The 25521-nt window shown below is 37.5% G+C and overlaps 1 protein-coding gene across 11 annotated transcripts in view; it reads left to right on the forward strand.

Annotated features, from left to right (window-relative positions):
* cacna2d2a (calcium channel, voltage-dependent, alpha 2/delta subunit 2a) overlaps positions 1 to 25521 on the forward strand; it is a 240773-nt gene that overhangs the window by 203683 nt on the left and 11569 nt on the right. For 9 of the 11 annotated variants that reach the window (XM_081607057.1, XM_081607058.1, XM_081607061.1 and 6 more), the window contains 21 exons: positions 4699 to 4748; positions 9124 to 9213; positions 9419 to 9487; positions 10327 to 10401; positions 10488 to 10562; positions 10670 to 10741; positions 11691 to 11762; positions 11940 to 12001; positions 15450 to 15526; positions 16643 to 16657; positions 19167 to 19227; positions 20978 to 21075; positions 22946 to 23036; positions 23146 to 23208; positions 23369 to 23472; positions 23583 to 23681; positions 23818 to 23909; positions 24007 to 24054; positions 24158 to 24229; positions 24319 to 24471; positions 25100 to 25152. In XM_081607057.1, coding sequence (XP_081463183.1) covers positions 4699 to 4748; positions 9124 to 9213; positions 9419 to 9487; positions 10327 to 10401; positions 10488 to 10562; positions 10670 to 10741; positions 11691 to 11762; positions 11940 to 12001; positions 15450 to 15526; positions 16643 to 16657; positions 19167 to 19227; positions 20978 to 21075; positions 22946 to 23036; positions 23146 to 23208; positions 23369 to 23472; positions 23583 to 23681; positions 23818 to 23909; positions 24007 to 24054; positions 24158 to 24229; positions 24319 to 24471; positions 25100 to 25152 — 1591 coding nt within the window. The remainder of the gene's footprint in view (positions 1 to 4698; positions 4749 to 9123; positions 9214 to 9418; positions 9488 to 10326; positions 10402 to 10487; positions 10563 to 10669; positions 10742 to 11690; positions 11763 to 11939; positions 12002 to 15449; positions 15527 to 16642; positions 16658 to 19166; positions 19228 to 20977; positions 21076 to 22945; positions 23037 to 23145; positions 23209 to 23368; positions 23473 to 23582; positions 23682 to 23817; positions 23910 to 24006; positions 24055 to 24157; positions 24230 to 24318; positions 24472 to 25099; positions 25153 to 25521) is intronic. The other 2 variants (XM_081607059.1, XM_008408664.3) reach the window with 1 other exon arrangement.

Consider the following 25521-nt stretch of genomic DNA (forward strand, 5'->3'; position numbering starts at 1 on the left):
TTTACTGCAATTATTTTATTGTATCTAATTACCTGCCTTATTTTTCTAAGGCAACAAAATTGCCTTTAGTCACAATAAATAAGAAGTTTTTTTAATAATATTAGGCTTGAAAAATATAATTCAAGGTTCGTCTGATTTCCTTAATGAGTAACAAACTTCTAACAGAAGAGCTCTTCTTTGGTGGAAATGTTCACGATCTCCTTGGATGTTTAGTGGGTTTCCAGACAATGAAATACCAAATGATACGAAACCAGAAAATAGCTTTAAAACTGCGGTACTGACGTGCTCTGGCTATTTTAAACCTATGTAAAAATGACTGCCGGACTTTAGTGGGTGATAAAATCTGTTGTATCAGCCTTGAGCTCTGAAATAACCCAGCAGACTTGCAGGTCTCTGACTAACAGTCTGACGGTTGACTCAGCTCCGTTTCCTGTTGGCTCTGTTGTCTGATCTCCACTTTACTCATGTGGGTCTGCGTTAACTTCTTGCTCCTGCTGTGCTTTTTTTCCTGAACACTTATTATTTTTCACCCATAAACACTTCTCCTTCACATTTGTCTTGTCTTTTGTGGGTAGGTTCAAATTGATGTTGCAAATTATCTGAAGCTGTTTCTTTAGAAGAGTCTCCTCTGTCGATTAGCTTATTGCGAATGGAGCCAAGTGTCGTGGAAGCATCTCCCCAGCAGTTGTTATTAATTAGCAGCAGAAGTCTGGTTGCAGAGCGATTAGCATACCATCTCCCTGACAGACAGGGGGAAGTCCAGGATTATGCCTCTGAGCCAACATGCTCTCTGCTGTTCACAACTGTAGTGATTACCATAGTACTAAACACAATAGTGTTGCTGCTCCAGCCTCAGTGGACAGACGCTGACACCCATGTGGGCAATTCCAGCAGACGCTAGCTTTTGTCTAATTTTTACTTTACAGGGGACCAAATAGGCTTTCTTGAACAGCTTATGATAGATCTATGGGCTATAAAAAACTATATAATTAATTTTTTTGCACTAAATCATTCTTGCATAATGAAATTTTAGTATGGTCAGTTCTTCATGTTTTGATTTCCTTTCCGATTTAGATTTTTTAGGGGCTCTTGTCACTTTATATCCAAATAAGCTGCTGCTGGCCACGCCCCCTAGTTAATTTACACTCTTTTGTAAAAGTTGTACAGCTCTTGTAGCAGTAAAACCAGCTGACCGAATGTCCTGAAGCTCATTTTGGGTTACTAGGTGATGTGCTGGGCTTCTCTGGGGTTGCTAGGTGATGTGCTGGACTTCTCTGGGGTTGCTAGGTCACGGGTTGGGCTTGGCTGGGGCAGTGCCTACTGATTTGTGACGTTACATTCCAGAGGTTTTTGAAATGGGTCGTTTTATAGACACCAAAAAACATGAACTTATTGCCAAAAACTGGATGAGTGTTTTTTCTTAAGGGTTTTTTTGTGATGTTTATAGAAGCAGTAGGAACCCAAATACAAGTACAAAAATTTGCAAAATGTGAATTTTGTTTTAATCTTGTCTAAAGAAGAACATGTTGTGTGTGTTTTTAAGCTCTTATTGAGAGTTTTGCTCTAATAAATAACAGAGGCGTGAGGAATAAGCTTACATGGAGAGAGAGATGCTAATCCTTTCACAACAATGTTGGTTTTGCTCAGCCATCTGACTGAGGAAGCTTGTACTTTAGTGTTTAGTTTAGTGATTTATTTTCACTGAATGTTTTCATTCTTGTTTTCCCATCAGTTTTGGAGAAATGTTCAGTTTTCCATGTCCCTGTTCAATATTTTCTCCATTATTATTGATCACTGACTCCACTCTGTCATAATGTGTGTAATGCTGTAGTCTACTCTTTTCTTCTGCCCTTTTCCTGACTGATACCTTTTGATCCTTGACGATCTCTACATTCTGGCTTGACCTAAAGGATGCAAGTGTCCAAAAGCTTTTACAAGAACAGCTACAATCCGTTGTGTATTTCAGTCACATTACTTTACTGAACTGCGTTAAAGGTCAACTGTATTGATGTATTAAAAAATTTAACATGGATTATTAAGGTCTTTTTTTAAATCACAGAACTAAATGTATTTTACATCCTTGAACTTGTAACTACAGAATCATCATACATTATGTTGATATTTTCTGCAAACTCTTAGTTGCTCAAAGAATATAAAACATAACTGTGTTGCCATGCACTATGAAGAAAACAGATAATTAACTCTTATTAACAATATTGCACTTTGTTACAGTTTTATAATGGATTTCAAAAAAATTAAGACGTAAAGAATGAAGAAGAAATTTTTAGTTCTATCACATCTGTTGGAAAGATAGTATTAAGTATAGTATTAAAGTTATAATATTATTTATAAAATATATATCATCTTTGCATTTATTTGACTCTTAGATACACATAGGGACAGTGAGCAAATACAGAAAAGGTCTGCTGGTTTAAAATCACTGTTAGCTATTTTATGCAGTCATGCCACATATACAGTAAATCAAATTTTGGACCTCTATATTTAGACTTTATTCATATAGATTTCAATAAAGGCTTCCGGGGACAAGGATCAAACTCGCCAGCTCCAGGCCACAAGCGCTTCTCTAATCTCTGTGAAATGTGAACTCAACTACGTCCTGCATAACATCCCACAGGCATCTTTTTGTCATCTCTGCGTAACAAGTGCTGCTCTTATCTTGGTGAGCCAGGTGCAAAGGATCTATTAGTGTTTAAGTCTATACAGCTGAAACCAGATATTTAAATGATTTCTTTTAAAAGAAATATAACAAAATTATTCTTTTCTTTCTGCTGTTGTATTAGCATAAGATTTTCTATTTTACGTTAGTTGTGATTTCTTAAATTATCTGCTCAGTTCCACAATAATGAGAGATAAACACATGTGTTTACATATATTTTCATTGTATTTGGTAAGAAACTGAAATTGAAACATTTTGATTCCTTTTGGGAGCCTTTAAGAAGCTTCTTGCAAAGAAATTTACTGATTGAGGGAAATCAATTGATTCTTCCTGAGATAACTGGGATACAGGCAGGTGTTGCTTTTTGCAGCCAATGCTTCTTCTTTTCTGAGTGGCATTTTCAGCCCATCTTAATGCTTAACTTGTTCTATTGTGGTTAATTGAATTCCTTACTAGCTTCAGTCGGCATTTTCTCAAGGTGTTTTGGTGTATTGTGGGGTTGAAACACAGGCTGTGCACTAAAGTACGTCCATCTGTGGCACACAGAAATGAACAGTTATGAATAAACATCTCCAACATATTTGAGATGTTGGAGATATGCAAAAATATTCTTGCATATTTTTGCTTTTTAGGAATCCAGAACTTGTAGAAAAGGATGAACCAGATCTGTGGAGGTCCATAAATATCTTCTTGATTTCTTGGTTGATTTATATTTTTTTATTTTCCCATGATGTGACACAAGAAAGCGAAGTGTTTATGGCTTATTCACAGCTGCTTCTCAGTTTCACACAAATGAGAGAACATTTCTTTAAGGAGTTTGTTTTAACTTCTACAATACAAAGAACCGAAGTAATCCTGACTGAACTAAGGGAAATAGTGATTTGATTTAATATGACTGAAGAAATGTCTTTGTATGATGTGTGTGTATAAGACGTCTGAAATTGACTGTTAAATTTTTAATTTTAGTAAAATATAATGATTACATGACATGTCTTGAAAGATTGTCTCATGCTAAATAATTGCAATTTTCCTTAAAATCTGAACAAGACGGTTTATCTTTATCTTTAACATTCAGGTCACAATTAATTGTACCTTATTTAAGAGTGTCTTTGTATAATTTGATCTGTTTTTTAGTAGGATACAGTCAGTGGTAGTTTTTCTCTAGATTTCTTTGAGGTTGTAAAAGCTGAAGTCTTTCAGTTAGCAGTCGTCTAAACAGTTGTATTCAGATCTAAATCAATGTTATCTGGTAGACTGGACACTGAACATCGAGTGTAGCCATGACTCTGAAATCACATCCGTTGCTGTGTGAACCTATACAATCAAAATCATAATTTCCTCTCTACACCTTTTTGTGGTGCTTTGCTTGTCTAGCATTCAGACAAGAGCCCTGGCACCAAACATTATGCCAGTGTGTGTGCATTTGTGAATTATAAACTCAAAAATGTTTACGGATGTGCATGAGTGCTCTCATTTTTCTAATGAATTGAGACTGAGAAGGGAGATTTCACCACCAAACACTGTGCGGCGGGGAGGGGGAAGGCTGCCTAATGTGTCGAAATAATGAAAGTTGCCTCTGCTTTTTAACATTCTGGAGACGCTGCCTCCATTTCACGGCTCTTTGTATAAACACTCATGGCTTTAATAACTTGTTGAGCAGCCCGGTTATTGACCCAGTCGGTCATTCTCGTCCATTCCTAATCAGCCGCAGTGCCTGGGGCTCAGCATTCTCAATGAGCTTCCACATTTACATCCTGCAGTACATCTTCAAACACAAAGGGTCAGCGGCTACGAGCGCCGTCGTGTCCGTGTGTCCCACCGTCGTCCGCCGGGGTTTATGACCATGCATGCACCTAATAAGAACGTGAGGAGATGAGGCTCCGGTCTCCAAAATGGTTCACATTAGGACACACTTTGAAATTTATGCATGAACTGAATATGACACCTGCATACCCAAGAAAAAGAGTGGAATATATTAGATAATATTTCTAAACTTTACTGTCTGTCTCTTCTTATTTCAGGTTACTACTTTGAAATACCATCAATTGGAGCCATCAGAATCAACACACAGGTAAGACACAGTACATTTATAGACCCAACACAGAATCAGAATTGAGCATAAATTGGACATTTGGGGCAACAATTACATTATGATATTTCTTTAACTTCTTCACAATTATTGTATACCGCATAAAAACAATTCAAAAGTCTACAAACTCATAATCCATTAACAGTGCTGTGAAATCTGTGTTAATATGTGTAAAGTAGAGTATCGTAGGTGTGTAAATGACTTTAATATGTTGAGAAGCATCCTGGATCAAAGCTGACTTCCCAGTAGATGAAATCCCTCATGTTTTGATGGAGGTTCGATCAGGATTAGCACCGTAGTGATGACTCAGATGACATGGTTTTATGTGAAGTGCTCTGAAAGTTACTTCTGTAAGATTGACTCACAGCACTGAGTTTTGAAAATGCTCAGCTTCTTACACAAAGGGCATTTAACATCTTTAAGGGCAGATGGCAAACGTCATATCTTTAAATAGTACAGGAGCATCTGAATAATTCAGAATATCATCAAAAAGTTAATTCATATTAGTAATCCAATTCAGCATTCACAAATCATAAGTTATACAGCTTCATTACACAAAGCAATATATTTTAAGTGTTTCTCATTATGGTAATTGCAACTTATGGGTAATCAACGCCCAATATTTAGTTTGACAGGACAGTTGACCTTCCTAAGCCACAAAAGACCATTGCTGAAGAAACTGAGTGCTGTAGCAAAGCATGGAAAGTTGAGTGGAAGGAAAAACTATATGCATAAGCAACACCTTTAATATAATTGTGAAGCAAAGCTCACTGAAGAGTTGGGAGGAGATTTCCTCTGAAACGCTGACAGAGCTTCACAAGTCCCCAAACAGCGATGTATCCGTTGGATTATTTGTGGAAATCCATCGTCAGACACTTATTATCTGGGTTAAGAAGCAAAAGCTATATTGCAAAGCAACGTATAAAAAAATATATATTTTTTTGTTCCAAATGTATTTTTAGTGCACAAAGCAGAACCAATGGTTAGAGTTGGTATACTTTCATAAACAGCTGAATTAGCTACAGAAAGTTAGATTTACCACATTTCACTCTTTAACACTTATTAAAAATTTACTTTGCTTGAGTTTCCTCTTGCGTTCAGAACATTTTGCCCCTCAACTAATGTCACATTTGTTCAAGGCAACAACCTTTTAGAGACCCCTGGTATAGCCTCATTCCAGGCGTAAAAATTGTCTCTCTGTCTGATGGTGGAGCTACGACGCCATCACTCTCCTCCTACTTTCTTGTTTTTTATTCCTCACTTCTCTGCCAACCCACCCACCCACAAGTCCAGCCAGCCAGCCCAGGAATAGACTGTCAGCTGTTCCATTAACTCCGGCATATTTATATTCTGAGAACTGCCACTTACTCTAATAGGTTTTCTGAAGGTGGTTGTAGAAGAAAACAGTGAGACGTTACATCATTTACCAGTACTCTGCCCTTCAAAATCACTCATTACACCGTCTCACTTGGATAAGATGGCAGCATTCGGATAACAGATGGACTGCAGATGGAATAACTTTACAAGTACTGTCCTGAGTCACTTTTATAGGACTGCAGGTCCAGTCTTGAAATAGTTGGTGCTGGTGCACACCGATAAGTTTACTTTTAGCAATTATAGCTGCTGGTTCCCAGTTAGGAAGAAAATAGCATTTAATCAACACAGGTGGATACAGCAGAACTCTGTGTGGCTCTGCTTCCTCTGTGCCATGTGTCTGTTGCTGACTTGTTATGCTTTCCTAGATTGTTCTAGCCAGGCGGAAAATTTCCACTATATCCCGTGAAAAGGTCTGGCTGTCAGTGTCCTGATGGAATATCTCCCCGTGGCGCATTAAACTGGACTTTTATTGAGCTAATAATAGAATAGGTTACGGCTGTCAGCACCTCGCTGTTCAGACGATAGAAAACAAAATGGACAAAAGCATTTTACTGAAATGGCTGCTTTTTATGCATATATCTACTTTTATGCATGAAGCAGGGGTTGGACAAATTTCTCTGTTCATTTTAATGTGGAAAGGTTTGTTAAAACGTAGTCAAATTACATTTCATGGTTAAAGTTTACATACTTCTGCCATGAGTCTGATTGCTATTATATTATTAAGCTTTTAATTATGCATTTTAACAGTTCCTTCTCCGGGGTGCGATGGTAATTCAGGATAAAACCTGAATATTTTTCTAAGACTTCAAAATTTTTATGCACGTACCTGGATTTATCATACATTTTCTTTAACACTCACGGGGTCGAAATCTTTCATTTCTATTCATATATGAATAAATATTACATAGTTATTTGTTACCAAATCAGATGCTTTCTGTAAACATAATTGTGGTTGAATATTTGACCTCTCTTCTTGGCAGAGTTGGTTCAACTCATTTGAAGTGGTTGACACATGGGCACAAATTCAACTTTTAAGCATGACTGAAAAACTCGATATCAATAATTATTGATAATTTTTTTTTTTTAATATCTGAAATACTGCCAAACTGGTGGCATGACTTTTCCTGTTTTACACAGTTTTCACTCCATGTCATTGTTTTTTTATTTTTAAGCAGTTCTGAGGCAAAACCTTAAACTGCTACTGCGGCAGTTACTCAGTGGGTTGTTGCTAGGTAACCAAAGAGTGAAAGACTTGCTAGGTAACCAAAGAGTGAGTGAGCTAGTTGGTGCCACCAACCTTGCTTAGCTGACTGTGAGAGGTTGGGTGGCTAAAGCCATAGACATAATATCAGAATAGACGCCTAATATAGGCTCTTGTGTCAGATAATCTAAGTCAATGTTAGAGAATAATAAATTTTTTTAGATGTACAGAATCTCAGTTAGCCTTCATAGCGGGGCTGAACCAAATATTATACCAAGCACTGTAGCTAATATTAGCTGGTATCTCGCCAGTGGACATAAATACAGTAAAGTAATATTCCAATCACAATATATACACAATAATATGTCCATCTTACTTGTGAAATGTTGTTTGTGGACCCCTCACATCAATAATTCATAGATCAGAACAACAATATCCCTCAGTGCTGAGGCATCTTCTGCTGTTTTCGTTGAGCAAAGTAGGAGGGAGTACCGCTCCAAGATGGCCGCCGCATTTCCTGCGCCGGAGCAGCCAGTGCGGGGTCTACTCTTATATTATGTCTATGGCTAAAACCTTTCCTCTGCCTACATCCCCCAGAATACTGTGTGGTTTTAGATCAGAGTTCAGGGAATATTTTATATATTAAATATTGAATATTCTATCAGATTGATATTGATCATGTGTCATCGTTTTATATGTTGCTATTGATTTATTGGCATAATTGATTCTTCTTTATCACTTGAATTATGAAGCAGGACTCTGAATATCTTAAACACATAAAAATGAAGGTTTTAGAGTATTTAAAGTCAGGATTTAAAATTTATTGGAAGAATATGGAGTGACCATTCTATATGGAAAGATTCTGACATTCAAACATTGAATGGCAGATTAACCTGCCATTTAATGTAATATTTTATTGAACATACTATGTATCATAACGTTTTTGCCATTCAATGTTTGACAGATTGATTAATCTGCCATTCAGTGTTTGAGATCCTTTCCATGTTGCTAAATTGCAACATTTCTGCAAAGAAGAACGTAAAAGACTTGCATTGCATTTACTCTGGTTGATAATCTGAAATATTTAAGTGTGTAAAACGAACAAAACGTTTTCACTATACTGTAAAAACAGTCAAAAGATGAATGAATTCAATGCTTTTGAAAATATTAAGAAAGGTAGTGACTCATGCTTGTAATCAGGCTCCATAATGTTTCCTAAGTTTGCCATCAGGTTATGCACCTAATAATTTTAGCACACCATCTCCAAAGTGACAAGAGCCAATAATTGTTTACCTAAAATAATATTAGCTCTTTGACATGGGGTCTCCTGAGAAAAGCAGAATACAACAAATTACCAGGAGACTTGACCTTTCACCTCCCTTCAGAATTGCTGTGGGATATTCTCACACTGCCATTGTTGACAGTAGAGCTTCTGGGAAATGTTTGTACGTCGCACCCCTGACAACCCTAATGTGTTTTTAATAGCTGCTTCATAACGATGAGAAACTGCCTGAAGTGGCTTCGGGACTGGGGGGTGAGGGTGAGGTTCTTTATGGCTCTGTCGGACCGGGATGCTGCTGCCGCTGGTGGTGGCCCGCTGGTTTTATGTGGTGACAAAGACAAGGCCGGTCAGGGTCTTGTGGTTTTATGACAGATGAACATCAGAGGGCTCTACAAGCTCTCTACCTTTAAAGCCAATGCACGACGGCTGCCATAAATGTCTGTTTATTTGTGTTTACTGTGGACACTCACAGCGGTAAGAAATGTTTCTGCCTGCAGGAATACCTGGATGTCCTGGGACGTCCCATGGTGCTGGCTGGGCCTAAAGGTAAACAGGTGCAGTGGACCAACGTCTACCAGGATGCTCTGGTAAGTACACAAAATGTATATTTAAACAAAAAATATGTGCTTTTGCTAATTTATTTCATATTATGTATCATTATAAGGTTTTTTCATTAGCAAAATCAAGGTGAAGGCACTTATTTTCTGTTTATAAGTCTCCAGTTTCTTCTGAAGAGAAATTTTGACTATTTAAAATCTAATTGTAGTTATAAATTTCTGACTTTTTTTTCAGGGTTTGGGTCTTGTCATCACAGGAACGATGCCAGTTTTCAACCTCACTGCAGATAGCGCTAGCTCTCAGGTAAAAACAACTGACTGTCTCCTATACGCTCACCCACACACAAATCAGTATGACTCACAAACCAATCTATTAATATTATTATTCTGTTAAAAAGTTTTTCTTGCCCTTTAAGTGGGCGAAGCTTTAAAGTCACACAAACGTACATAATGATTTCAGCTTTTGTATTCATTATTTATCTGTGTGTCACCATCATCAATCATCTATAATGATGTTCACACGGCGCTGACTTTCTGTGGCAACACCTCCCCCTTGAGGTGACATCCGACATTACAACAAATTGTTTGTGGCATCCACTGACCACAACGACGCAATGCCTTGAAAATATTCATATCCCTAATGGTTTTCCTCAGTCATGTAGGAAGAAGATTGCAACCACAAGCTTTAGTGAATTTCATGTGATAGACAAACACAACGTTTTGTAAAGTTTAAGCAAAAGGATGCATGGTTTTGAACATTGTTTACAAACAAATTACGTCTAAAAATAAATTATGAAAGTTGAGATTGTACATCCATCTTTTCACAAACTCTGAGCAGCTTCTCTGTGCCCACTGAAGAAACACATCTGTACTGCATGATGCTGCCACTATCATGTTTCATTATGGCGTGCAGCTTTTAGACATCTAGATACTAAATGTTAGCTACATTTCTGTGCCAGTCTACCAGAGACATTTTGCTTGTGATTTTCTTTTTCTTATTCTTTGTGAAATGCATGACTAATCGTTATCCTGATAGATTTTTCAGCCCGAGCTGCGGCACTTTGCATCTCCTCCTTTTCCAGGAAAAGAAGAGTTCTTAATATTATTATATTAGAATCCTAATAGTTTCTTTTCATCCTACAGAATCAGCTCATCCTTGGGGTTATGGGAGTAGACGTTGCAATTAATGAAATCAAGAAGAAGACTCCAACATACAGAGTGAGCATTCTTTGCTCTCATTATCATACCCACATATTTATCTTTGAAAGGTTAATAAATCATTTTCTAACTTATTTTGTCTGCAGCTTGGGGCCAATGGCTACACATTTGCTACTGACCCAAACGGTTACGTGCTGCTGCATCCCAACCTAAGACCCAAGGTAGGTCCGTCTCTGTGCATCTAATTAGTTTTCTAATTCTGAAACTTTATTCGTTTTAAATGATGTTTATCCTCCCCCACTACCTCCCACCCCTCTGTGCTGTTCAGATCATTAACTTCAGGGAGCCCGTCACTCTGGACTTTCTGGATGCAGAACTAGAAGATAACAACAAGGAGGAGGTAAAGCGAGTTATCAGGAACAAATTGGTTCTCAGGTGTTTTTAGTATAGTTAAAAATCAGAAATAACTGGATAAGAAAGATGAGATTTATTCACACTGAAGCGATCTAACTTTATCTTATTTCAGTAGACTACAATACCAACAATAATTTGTAATTTTAAATATTTCTTCAGTGACTGATAGAATTTAAACTTCAGGGTTTCCCCCAGCGTATTACAAGCCTGGCAGGCTGCCAGGCTTTACTTGTGCCCCCACCAGGATAAGTGTCATTTATCTACTTTAGCTGTTTTCAATGTGTCCCTTTTTTAAAGACTTTATACTTAATGTTCAAGTGTTACTCTTCCAATAATACATAATTATCAACTGATGTTTTCAAATGTTGTTGTCCATGAGACTCTTTGTAACTAATTTGACAGAATACTTAGGATTATTGTCCATTTGGAAAACCAGTTTATGTCCAAGCTTTAACATCATGGTTGATGTTTTGAAATGTTCTTTCTTCATGTTATCATGTATTTTGTGAAGTGCACCAGTCCCTCCTTTAGCAGAACAGCCCACAGCATGACGCTGCCACCCCTCTACTACATGTTAGGATGTTGCCGTCAGGCTTTCATCAGGGTCAAATACTTAAATTTTAGTGTTGTCATAACACAGGACATGCCTCCAAAGACTAAAATCTTTGCCCCTGAGGTCATCTGTGTTTTATGGTACCTGGTAATAAGTTATTTCTTTCTCTGAGGACACATTTCACTGTGGATAATAATACTCTTAGAGGACTTAAAACAAACTCATGTTTTAAGTTCTTATTGACTTAAAACTGTAGTCTGATTTAAGACACAAGAAAAAAAGGTGGCATGTATTTTTATACAGTGTATTTCAGTTAATGTTGTTTTGTTTTTGTGTGTATTGTGTGCCTTCTCATTGCATCCTCTGTTTTGCTTTCCTGCAGATCCGCCGACAGATGATTGATGGCAGATCGGGGCAAAGAAAAATCAAGACGCTCATTAAGTCAGTTGATGAGGCAAGTCATCAATATATGTGACTCAATCATGATCCAAAGTAGCACCTTCCTGCATGGCGCTGTAATGAATCTGAATCAGTCAATGTGTTCACTGTCCTTTGTTTCCTTCTAATTATGGGAGGCGAAATGTGCAGATGCTTTAGCAGGGTTAGCTCACCGTTTCATGTTTGCCCACAGAGATACATCGACGAAGCCATGCGAACGTACACATGGACGCCCGTAGAAGGTACAAACTACAGGTGGGTTTGCATCTAACAACGCATTACCTGACATTCAGACCAAAATAGTGGAACCTGTAAGTGTTTTTTTAAATATCTTCTTTCACTTCGGAGCAGCTCACTGTTATAAATATGAAGTGCAGCTGCTGCATCTCACAAACTGAGTTACTGTCTTAATAGGTTGTAAAAATACCAAAACTAGGTCATTTTAGAGGCTAAAATTACCAAATTAAGTCTAAAACTTATTTAAATACAAATCAGTTTTTAATACTAAAGTTGCACATAGTTAGGCAATCCGGCTTCTGATTTACATCTGCCCAGGTCTGTTAATATTTATCTAAGAAATTATATGGTTATGCAGTTTTAAAATCTGACTGTTATGGTTTAAAGTAGTGAGATATTTTAAAGCACAATCCTGCTATGTGTTGTACTTCAGATGTTTTCATACATTTACGCCTTGAAAAGGACAAAATTAAAAAAGCAATGTCATTTGCTGAATTATTTGGTTTAAATTCAAAATTTTAGTTCTGCAACAGATTGATGGATTAGGCAGAATCAGTTTATAAGATATATATATATATATATTTTTTTTATACTAACTCTGTAAGTCCTCACATGAATTTGGTCAAAGTGCTACTCAAAAGTCTTTGGTTTGCACACATTGAGTAAAATATTCTGGATTTCTTCCAGAATATTTTATTTGAACAAAAATCTGAGAAATTAAGACTCTTCACAAATGGACATAGTTATCAATCACCTGTTGATTCCCGAAAAATTACTAGAACTGAATTTTGAAACTGAATTATTTGTTGTTAGCTTCAGTAAAAAATAAGAAAAATGTGTTGAAATAAAAACCTTCAAAAGAATCCTAAGGGGAAAATGTTATTCTGCCTTAAGATCAACAACAAAATCATATGAATTCACCTTTTTATTTTTTATTCACCACTTTATAAATAAACCATACATTAGTGCTTTTCTTTCCTCATTCTCTCTTTTAAGCCAAATGCAAGCAGTGTGTGTGTTTTGTAGAACCTTAATATTTTTAACTATGATTTATAAAACTACTTAATTCAATTTATGGCAAAGACAATTATTTGCAAGAAAGACAAACTAAAATTTTAAGCCTATTTATGTATCTTTTCCTGCTGTATAAATCATTTGTCAACTAGAAATGCTTACAGATGTGTGAGCTTCATTTACATGCCGTGTTTTAAAGTGCAAAGATGCATAAAACTCTTCGTTGGACAGCTTGAGTTTCATGCATCTCCTAATTAATTCACATTTCAAAGTAAAATAGAGTAACACAAAGACTAGAAAAGGATCAGTGAACCTTTTGAACAGTTCATGTTTAGTTTAAAAATGGGTTTGAAAAGTATTCAATCGTGAGAATTGAATCAGGGCCAAAGATAAGCCATCATTAATCTTCGGCTATTCAGTTGTAGTTTCTCAAAGCTTATTGGTGATGCAGAGGGATAGATGAGCTTTATGCATTGGGGGGATGAGTACCTTGTTTCTCTTGAATGTGCAAATGCAAGACTGATGCAACAAAGGCCGAACCATTAGTCTGGATCTTATTATTCTCCTCCTTCAGTTTACAAGTTGGCCTTATTGATGACATTAGAAACTGTTAGTCGTACTTGGATTCACCAGTCTGTTTCTGATGACAGTGCTGTTTTTTTTATGAGGATTTTGTGTCTCTTAAAATAGATTAAATGAAAAATGAAAAGGACAGTTTTTACCGAAACATCCGGGTTTACGAACAGTTTGACGAGGACCAAGTTAGCTTCATTTTCATTTGGGGAAAATTAGCTAATGTGAAGTGAAACTCGAAGCGCTTCCACTACTCCCATCCTTAGAAATCACTAATGGGGTTGTTGGAGATCACAGGGGGTCTGCAAAGGTTGTCACTGCACAGATGCGCTAAATTAGATTTGCTTTTATATAAAAAAGGAAATCATAGCACATTCAGTGGATTATAAGGTCTGTTTGAAAATGTGGCACATCAAATGCTGCTGTCGCACAAAGAGACAAAGGCTTTCGTGCTTTTAGGAAATTACAGCAAATCAAAGACGGAGAACATCTAAAGCTCTGCACAACTCTGAGTGATGTTTTCAATTAAAACATCCACATACGTCGCAGGAATGTTCCTAAAGCATATTTTATATGAAATATGTATACATATGTACAAAATAAAATATCAAAGAGTATTTTTTTATTAAATAAACAGAAAGAGCTGCACATTCTTTGCTGAATTATCAATAAGATTGGCTACCTGGATCACACAACTCCAGTATTTATAAACTCTAAATTATTACTGAAATGGTAAATTTACAAACGGTGTGCATCTTATTTAAAAATGTAATATTCAAAAAATATTTACAAAAGAAGAAGGACTTCATCATCCCAGAGGGAAATGCAAATTAAAAGCCTGTAAGATCAGAACCAGGAGAAGAAGTTTTTGCTTTTTAGTCTGTGGTTTGAAACTATAGAAGAATCTGACTGTGCCACTAAAGTAATGTCCAAACATTAAGCTATTCAAACTTTAGTATAAGGAAATGGTTTACAATAAAGATGAGAAACTGTCTTGATGTATTATATTGTTATTACACAGCATTGTTAGCGTCATTAATAATTAAGGGTGCACAAATTTATTGGCCAGCCGATTTAGGAGATTGGTGATCTGCTGATTCTTAAACGTGAAGCTGAGCTCATCTACCTCACCCCATATTTACATGTTGACATATGTATATCAAAAGATAAGCCACTGACCTTTTCTGCGCTGCAGTGAGGTTTCACTGATAGACTGACCCTCCAGGTCATTTCTGCATGTTTTCAGTTGACTATATTCTCCCCACTGTAAATTTAGCAAAATTTCAGACAAGAAAAATGGTCAAAATCGGAACCGGCAGATCAGGCTTTTTAAAGATCAATAATCGACGATCGGGCAGAAAACTGCAATCAGTGCACCCCAATTATCATTATTATTGTTGTTAAATGCATTGCATTAAGCAAGAATCTGAACGTAGAATGAAGGTGTATTCATTGGAGCGTTAAATAAACTTCAAAAATGTGAAATACAACTCTGGAAAAAACTAAGAGATCACTTAAAATGATCAGTTTCTCTGATCTTACTCCTTATAGGTCTATGTTTGAGTAAAATGAACATTGTTCTTTTATTCTATGAACTACTGATAAGTCTCTGAAATTACAAGCAAAAATTTTATTTTTATCTGCAGAAAATGAGAAATGGTCAAAATAACAAGAAGATGCAGAGCTGCAGAGCTTCCAGACCTCAAATAATGCAAAGAAAACAAGTTGATTTAGAAACAACAACACTGATGTTTTAACTCAGTTCAGAAACCAACATTTGGTGGAATCACCAGGAGGTTTTCAGTGCAGCGGGCTCTTCATTTTTCCAGAGCTGAATGTTTATGTCTGCTTACGTTGTTCCTTATCTTCCCCAACTCAGTCTAGGGTTGGTACTGCCCACATATAGTGAGAACCATGTCAAGGCCAACCTAAGTGACCAGATCCTCCAGGTGCAGTGTAAGTACTTTGGGTCAGACCCGGCGTCCTCCTGCCCTCAGTCTGTCCTCCTCTTTTCTCTGCTCTCTCTTTCTCTCTTTCCGATGTGACCTTACACTCGAATTCAGTCATTTTTCGCGGGTTTCCAACATCATCATATGGAGTGTCCGAGGGGATCGGTCTGCCCCGGCCCCTCAGCTTCCCTCTCCCCCTTCTCTATGCTCTCTGATAGGCAGGATCATACGGTTCCCGAGTCCCTCGACTCCTCCTCCTCCTCCGCTCCCCCCGCTCCCTCCTGTCTTCATGCTGTGCTGTAAAATGGTGATGTTTTTTCTTCACACTGGCTGAAGAAAAAAATAACTGAACAGACAGAAAGGTGAAAGCTGTGGTTTTACTGTACTCCTCAGGTGAAAATAATGGTGACCTTTGTGCTATTATTTTTTGTTTTACCAAACGCTCTCGCCTCTTCTCCACCATAGTAATGATTCTGAAGCGTCTGTGTTTTAAATTATTGGATGTTTCTGACCAGAAAGCTGTGAAAAAATGCATGCTTTTCACTCCTTATGATGAGTTTTATGATTTTTCCTTTCTTTTTTTTTCTGTCATGTGTGGGAATTTATTTCCTCTTCTGTTGGACGGTGTGAGATGTTGATCAGCTTTGGAATCATTCGATTGTTAAACTCCCACATGGCCTGGAAAAATGGCTTTCCAACTGTGGGAGTTTGTTTTTTTCTGGGTCTGATTTGGGACACATTTTGTGTCTTTCATTCTTTCTTTGTCCAGACCCTGATTCTCCTCTCTTTTCCTGGTGTTTTTTTTTTTTCATATTATTTTTTTCTCTTTTGTTCTGCCATGGTTATTTCTCACGGTTTGTGTTAAGTGCATTTCGTTTCCTGGCTTTCTTTGCCCAGGATGTCTTTGTTTTTCTTTGTTTGGTCTTGCAGAAAGAATGTTTGTTCTTCATTTATTTTTCTCTGTTGTCTGGTTTGACTTGAATTGGTTTCTTTTCTTTCAAGAAAACAATATTTTTATTCAAACAGTTATTGAATAAAATATTGTCTGTGATCCCCCCTTCCCCTTCCTACCCGATCCTCTGTTTCTTTTCTTGCTCACTCCTTCTCTGATGGATCCACACAGTCTCATACATCAAGGGCAAGTATACTCCATATCGGTCCACATTCCCTACCTTTACTTCCTAATCCCTACCGCTTCCTCCTCCTTACCTCACCCCTTGTCCTCACCCTCCCTCTCCTCCCTCCTCTCACCTGTCCCAGCCTGCTTGCCTTTGTCCCTGCCAACCATGCCTTCAGCCCTTCCAACCTTTCTTTCTTCCTTTTCCCCTCCTCTCTTCCTTCGTTAATCCCTTCTCCTCTTGACCCTCTTGCTGCAGCTCAGATCCCACAATGACTCCTCCGATCCTCAACCTCACTCTCTCTCTCACATATCTGCTGCTCCAGGAACCTTAAATATATATATATATATATATAGATATATATTTTGAGGGGAAAGCAAAGCAACAGCACCCACGGATGATAGACGTTTATGTTTTCTGTTTAAATTTGTCTTCTGTCCCCGCTCCCACATCAATCCCTTTTTCTTTTGTGGACAGTTTCAGAGAAGCTGTCCCTTCTCTGGCTCTGTTTCTTTCACCTCACCATGATCTCTCTATTTTCCCCTCTAATTAACTTCAGACTTTCTTTTCATCTTTTTCCTACAGTGTAACTAGTTCATTTTACACTAGCGTTCAGGTATTAGACTTAAATATATATATTTTTTTCAGTGCCAAATCTGCACAATCACACATTTATTTACTGCTTTGCAAAATTATGCATAGTTCTTGAACTTTTCCACATTTTGTCACAGTCTAGCTAAAATTTGTAGTGTTTTTATTGGAATGTTATGAGTTAGACCAACAAAAAGTGATGCATGTGTGAGTCTTTTAACCTGGAAGGTGAACAGACATATTTCTTATAATTGTAAAACATTGTCATATTTTTCTAATAAGACAAGAAACTTCAGATTATAGTCATAAAGTTTCATTAGCTGCGTTTCCATTACAAATGTGCGCAAATCTTTGTCTTTATTCAGCTGAAGTCGGAAAAAAAAAACAAAAACACAATTTATTTAATTCAGTGTCTCTGCTATATAAGAAATTAAATTGAAAGCACGCAAGAATAAGTTTATTCAGGCAATTATCATAAAAAATCATAGCAGCAACGGATTTTAACAGCTACATCAGACTATATTTATAATTTAGTCATGGCGTTGGAGACGTTGACGTCTTATTCAGGCGTTGGAGCTACTTATGTGGTGTTTTGGGGAAATTGTTGCCGGTGATTAAACAGAAGAGTTGTGGATTCAACATGTTAAAATGACACAATGTTCTATGAACTGCACGATGCTGTGACCCTCACATTGTCAGAAAAAGACAAACCGTCATCCTTCTACTACTTTCTGTCGTCTTCCTTGTCGTTTTCACCAGTAGTAACGTCCAGCTGTTGATCACGTGACTCGTATGACGCAAAAAAAACATTTTTCTGTTGCAGTTTTTTCAAAAAAAATTTGCTTTTTCTGAGTTTTTCAAAACTGGTGTGTTTCCGTTTAGCAAATTAATTTTCTGAATTTCGATGTGCACAGTTTTATTTTTAATGGAAACGCAGCTACTGACGCCGTGGTGCAGATGTACTTTGACCAAATTTGATAGACTTGTAACAGCTTGGCTGCTGTAGTTTGTCTGCCTTTAGCTGGAGACAGTGCAGTGTGCAGAGTAACGCCACAGGGCTGAGCTCCATCCTGGCCTCGCAGGTCTCCCCATGCTGTCGGGTTTCTCACCTGACTCCTAAATGTTGTCCCTCTGTACTCCTCGTCTCCATCGGCTTGTTCCCCCTCCCTCCTCACCCCTCAGACCGCCAGGGGCATGGCCCAGTGCTTCCTCTGTAAACCTGACCCCGGATGTGCATGGCATTGTGGGCGGAAAACTACCTGGGCACCCCATTTCGTCTAAGTTAAATTTCTCTTCTGAGTCGATTAGGAAAATATGGGACTCTTCTGAGGGTTCAGTGGCATTCCTTTCTGCTGTTTTGTTCCAGCCGGATCAACCCAAGTTGCCCCACATCATGCCTTTCACAATGTCATGCATTTCCCCCGATTAAGTGTCTCTCTGAGTCCTCTCCCCCCGTCGGTCTGAGGGGTGACCACTTCCATTAGGACCTTCACCCACCTCCTCCCCCCCTGCAAATAGTTGGCCATGTTGATGCCTGCCTGATCTAAAAGCACTCATTATGCACAATCTGTCTGAGAACTCGCTTCTTGACACATCACGCCTGGTAAAGTCAGTTCTCAGACGTCCGGAAAAAAAACAAATAAAATCAGACTCAAATCGAACCTAATCAGAAAGAAAAACAGGGTCTTTGTTGGCAAAGCAACCAGTCAAACAGAATATGCGAGTGCTTGTGGAAGTAAAAAGTGGTGATGCATCGAGTCAGGTTGTGTTTTAGGCACCATATTGGCTAACGCTGGTGTTCCCATGATACCTCACTGTTGCTATGGTAAAGTCCCTTCTGCGTCCCTGCACCTCTGAAGAACAGCTGCTGTTTACCCAGTTTACTCCCCGCTGCTCTGCCCACTGCTCTTCCTGGATAATCTCCCCTTTCTGTTGCAGATTTTGAATCTCTGCTGCCAAACAGTTTTGAGTCTGAAGGACATGTATTCATTGCTCCCAGGTAGCCCTTTGTATGAATGCTTACTGTCGTTGATGGTCATCAGTTTTTCACCGTGTTTCAGTCACTTTATGTAGTTTTTATATTTGTTAGCTCGTCTTCTTGTTATGTATGTAGTGGAGCCGATAACCTTTGAATTGGATCATCAATTACTGTCACAACTGTTGTTCCGTACTTTTTAATTCTTGAAAAATTAACTACAAAAACGTGTTGGATGTTTGCATGGTGCTGTTGTGTGATCCTGCATGTTTGCATTGCAAAAACACAATCTGAAGAGATTAGATTGTGATTCTACTCAGAAAAAACTATTTTTATGACACAAATATTTTTGGTTTCACCAAAAAGGGGAAAAAAATGCATGTGTCTGTCTCTGTTTGAGAAAAAAAAATCCTTGTATATTTTTTTGAGTTTGGAGTTTTTGAAGTGGGATCTTTTGGAGAGTTTATGAATCTGGCATATCTGGCAAGAATAATCATATGATGTAAAACAATCTGGTATAAAAATGATTGAGCAGAGCAGATACATTAGTTTTAAATGTTTGAATCACTAAAATCCAATCTGTTTAAAGGAAAAATAAAAGCTAAGGAAGTTTGAAATTTCTTCAGAAGAAGAGAGTTTCTTCTTCTGCTGCTATTACTTATGTGACCCGGAGAAATCAGCAGTGACCCCTACTGTCTGGAAAGAGAACTAGAATAACTCCAGCATAATTCAATATTTTTTATGATCCAGTGCAGTTTGCCTCACACTGATTGTGTGGATAATCTAATATAGTTGAAGAAACATTTAAAAGTATTTGTGCTGATCACTTGGAGTAATCAACCATTATTTCTTTACTCTCTGTTTTGGAGGCTGAACCACAATTAATACATTTTGTTGATCATTTAGTGCCCAGTAGAAACCATTTTTGTCTAACTGTATCTTGCATTTCTTTTTGATTATTTAAAAGAAATAGTTAGCTATTTAGCCTAAAAGAAAGAACAAGACATCAGTTGCCTTCAGTAAACTTTAAATATTTCCCTCTAGCTCCATGTTTCATTCACTGGAGGACAGATCAGTAATTATTCCTGTTCAGTTCAATACATTAATTGTCTTATTTCATTCATCATGTGACTTTACCTGCAGTTCAACCAAGATATATTGACTTAGACTGAATTGTGGTTAAGAGAAGAAACAAATTCATGCTTGCTGTTCATGGACGTATCATTAACGCACCAAGAAAATCTTTTTTTTTTTTAGTTTATTTTTATTATTAAGGCAGAACAATGTGATTTTCAATAAAGTTAGATTGTTTGCTAGGTAAATTAGCTTCTAATTTTAAAACAATTTAATTTAATTACTAGTCGTTTAAACTGTTTTAAAGCTTTTAGGAGCGTTTCCCAGTCAGACTGGCTTTTCATCCCGACAGAACCGCTTCCTGTTTCTCCAGCCTGAGAAAATAAAATACAAACTTCCCATAACCTCTCCTCCAAAACCCACATTTAAAAAAAGTCCAAACTAAGTTTAGTTACTCTCATGCTTTGCCTCGCTGTCCCGTCCTTTGTGGAAGTGTATTTTTGTGAACCTGAGCATGCCACTCACTTTAGCAACACTCAACATGAGTGTGGACTCATGCTTCCCCCATCCTGCTTTGTGTCTTTCAATGAGAAACATCTAAAAGAGTCGGTGATGGCAATGACGACATTGTTGCTTTTTTTTGTTGTTGTTGTTGTTTTCTTTTACTTTCCCGCATTTGAGTCCTTTGCCTTTTTCTCAGGGAGTACTGCAATGATCTCGAACTTGCCAACAACAACACCGAGTTCCTGCTCAACTTCATTGCCCTGATGGAGAAGGTGACGCCAGACTCCAAGCAGTGTAAGTTTTATTCCTATTACAAGTCTGGACTCCAGAGTTTAAGCAGTTTGGTTGCATAAGCATATAAAAATCTGTCAAAAACAACCGTTTCCTTATTGGTTTCCCAACATTTGATGTCTTCTAGAAACAAAAATACATATAACGGCCCTAGCTGCAGCTAATGCTAAATTAGTTACTGTTTTGCCGGATGCTGTCGTCATATTGCTTTGGTTTGTCTGTCCAGTGAAGCAGCTGCATCATAGTCATCATGTCTGTGCTCCAGATTACTACCAAAACAACAACACATTTTATTGCCTGAAGCAGTCAGGTGGTCATATTTTATCAAAAGGAACATCTCAGAAGATAAGCTGAGAAACAACCTGTGTCAAGTCTCCAAAATAAGCCTTAAAGATGTCATAAAATATGACTTTAAAAGATTTAAATGCTGAGCAATGTGTGATTTGTATTTGTGTTGGTGACTGCGATCCACTCCTCACATACAGCTCTAGAATAAACTAACAGCCCACTGCATTGAGCCCCATTGAAAACCTCCTGGTTATTCCACCAAATGTTGATTTCTGAACTCTTCCTGAGTTAAAACATCAATATTGTTGTGTCTAAATTAATATCAACTTGTTTTCTTTGCATTATTTGAGGTCTGAAAGCTCTGCATCTTTTTCCTTATTCTGACCATTTCTCATTTTCTGCAAATAAATACTAAATTTTTGCTTGGACTTTCAGAGACATGTTGTCAGTAGTTCATGGGATAAAAGAACAATGTTCATGTTACTCAAGACATTTACCTGTAGAAAGTAAAATAAGAGAAACTGATCATTTTTAAGTCATCTCAAGTTTTTCCAGAGCTGTATGTTTCATCTAATAAATTAATTTTACTGATTCAGTTGTTGGACTATGTAATTTTTCCCAGCAGTAAAATTGACACAGAAAACATTTGCAAAGAAGTCGCTTTACACTGATTTTACCTCCACACAATCTGTTGAAGATACACAAATCTAGAAGTTAATTAATTTTTCTGACTTCATATTTTTTCTGCAACACAAGCGCTACTTCTTTAGAAAAACCTTTTTCAGACATAAACAAGATATAATCAGATGCAGACAGAAACCTCTGTTGTGGAGAAGCAGAAACAAAAAAAATGTAATTACCATGACTACTGCTAATCTTTGTAGCCTGCCATCCTACTTTTCTGATATGATTTTAACCATTTTTTGTTAAACTCACATACAAATCGTAAATAAGATGTTCTTATCTTTACTCTCCTATTTACATACTGTCAAAATTACACATGAAATAACAAAAATATGTATTTCTGTTAGGTGGACCAGAACAACCAGTGCAAAAACATCAGTCTGGAGCCTTGCATGTTGAAGGAAAAAATCTCTAAATTAATCTGATTAAGAAAATAAATATAGCCCAGATTATCTACATTCTGTAGCATTTTCCACTGATAAAGTATCGTTTCCTTGTGTTTTTTTCCGTTTTGGTGAGTTTATTTTGAGTAAATCCCACATCCACCATCCTGCTGCCAGAAATGCTGCAGCGCTTTAAATGTTTTAATCTACAGCTGAAAATAGCCTCTAACAAATGCCTCACAGATTCATCTTTGAGTAATGGTTGTGAAATTGTTCAGCGTTGCGCATTTTACAGTCAAACCCCGAACGCAGCTCTGTTTCTGAAGGGTGCAGTTAATAAATGGTTTGCTGGACTTTTTATTTTTATAGCACACAAAAAAAGTAACTTTGTCCTTTTCAAATACACAGAAACACGTGTAGCTAATGTTGCTTTGACTACAAAAAGCAAGGTAGTAATAAAATTTGTTTCAGTCTCAGTACTCCATCATCCTCTCTGTGTTTCTTAAATTTTCATCCAGGTGACAGTTTGCTCCTTCACAACCTGATTCTGGACACCGGCATCATCCGGCAGCTGGTCGATAAAGTGTGGAAGAATAAAGACTTAAACACGTGAGTAGCACCAAGCTGCTTTGAGAGACGTTTATTCTCCAACATCACCAGCGGGGAAGACGTAGATCTGAGTCCTGCTTGTTTGTTTCTCCTCCATCCTGACATTTAGATACGGCTTCCTGGCTGTGTTCGCTGCAACAGATGGAGGCATAACAAGAGTCTTTCCAAACAAGTAAGAGCAGATTTCATCACTGCTGTGTGTCTTGACTGCAGCTGTTTCTTTAGATCTCACATTTCTCAACTCGGTTCTATTTTTGGATGATAAGTTAGGATGTTACATAAGGTCGAGGAGGGAGCTTGAACAGCAGATATTTGTTACTTTTAAATCTCAGAGCTGCAGAAACCTGGGAGGAAGACCCAGAGCCGTTTAACGCCAGCTATTACCGCCGTAGCCTTGACAACAAGGGTTACATCTTCACAGCACCGTATCGATCAGGTGAATGATCCTCTTTCGTTGCGTAACTAAACCACAGCTTGAACCTCTGATCCCCCTTCATGTGTCTTGTTGTTTTTTTTTGTGTGTGTGTGTGTGTGTGTCTCATGCAGCTGGGGCCGATCTGTTGAACCCAGAAAACGACACAGTGGGAATTTTGGTCAGCACGGCTCTGGATATCACAATAGGCGGGAAGACGGTCAAACCTGCAGGTGAGCAAACAGGAAAACATCATTACAGATTAGAAAATGGTTCATATCAAGATAAAGGTGAAGTATGTAACTTCTCTTCTGTTATTTTCTGCATTAAATATACATTTTAATGCATTGATTACTGTGTTTTTCTCAGTTCTTGGAGTAAAGTTAGACCTGGAAGCATGGACCGATAAATTCAAGATTCTTGCCAGCAACCACACAGACAGCCGTCAAGGCTCAAATACGGTATAAATTATCATGCTTTAACTGTTCATTTAATGAAAAAATTATTATTTTGACGAGTTTTAATTCTTGCACCAAACTGTGTTTTCCTCCATGACAGTGTGGACCCAACAGAGGTTGTGAGATGGACTGTGAAGCTAATAGTGATGTGAGTATTCATGCTAGCTGTACAAATTTAAATGATGTATTTTAATATTCTGTTTCTCACCTGAATCATCTTCAAACTCCTGTTGCTGTGTGTCTTTTTGCAGGATCTCCTGTGCTATTTAATTGATGACGGCGGATTCCTAATCATGTCAAATCAGAAGGATGACTGGAGCGAGGTTTTATTAAATATAAGATTTATTTTTCAGACATCCCAGATTTACTCTAATCGTCACAAAGTGCTGAGCAGAGCTTTGTATCCTTGCAGGTGGGCAAATTTCTTGGTGTCGTTGACCCAAACTTGATGTACGCTCTCTACAACAACTCCTTCTACAAGCGCAAGCAGTCGTTTGATTATCAGTCTGTGTGTGAACGAGTACAAAACAGCGAAGCAGGAGCAGCAAGGCGAGGAGTGTTTGTGGTAAGAACACGACTCCAAACACACTGAGCACTTTTACAAGATCCAAGTTTGGTTTTAAGATTCCAGCAAAGTTTAGCAACACTGGTAGTTATTTTTGCAACATCCCACAAAAAAAAAAAAAGAAAAGGTTCATTGGGATATTTCCTTACTTTTCCAAAGGTTTAGCAGGATCCGGAGTTATTTTTATAAGATTATGCAAAAGATTTTTCAAAATGCTGGAGAGCGTTTCAAGAGACTGAGTTCATTTTGCTAAAGCTTTGCAGGTTTTTGAGTTATTTTTATGTGATCCACCAAAAGTATTCAAGATCCTAAGTACCTTTTCCTCAGTACCTTTTCCAATATCCCAGCAAAATTATGCAATTGCTTAATAACTCTCCCACAAAACATTTTTTCTTCTGGCAGTTGATTATTTTTCTTTATTCATCTTCAGTAATAATTTTCCTCTGTTAAATCACAGAAAACAGTCACATTTTTTCCTTCATTTTAATTAATGCTACTTTATGTCAAAGACAAAAATATAAGTAGTAATTTTAGACAGATAAACATGTAAGAGGCAGCTGCAAATAAATTATACTGACCCGTTTAGCAGAAAGAAATGAATAAAAGTTTCTTTTCTTTGTGTCTGCAGCCTACGATTGCAGACTTTGTTAACCTGGCATGGTGGACGTCAGCTGCTGCCTGGTAAGATCTGAAGCACCTCGCTCCTTGCGGTTTGCACTCTGGGTCAATAAACTGCATAAAATAATGTGCATATTTTGCTATTAGCTGTATCTGGATTCAAAGTAGGAGACTGGCTATCTAGGTAGCCAAAACAATTTTGTTGGTGCTTTCAAAGATTCGTTGCATTTCTTTTACTGCAGTTACTTCTTTGGTCAAATAAATTGTCAAGAGAGACACGCAGTGCATATTTTTGAGCATTGAAATACAATGATTATGACCTGTAGACATAAAAAGCAATACTTACACACAATAGGAAGTTCTTCCTTCACTTTAGTCCCCAGAATAGAACCAACTTTCTTCATCAAATAATAAACGATCATGGAGGCACAG

This window comes from Poecilia reticulata, chromosome 5, assembly GCF_904066995.2.
Source record: "Poecilia reticulata chromosome 5, P_reticulata-male-v2, whole genome shotgun sequence".
Taxonomy (NCBI): domain Eukaryota; kingdom Metazoa; phylum Chordata; class Actinopteri; order Cyprinodontiformes; family Poeciliidae; genus Poecilia; species Poecilia reticulata.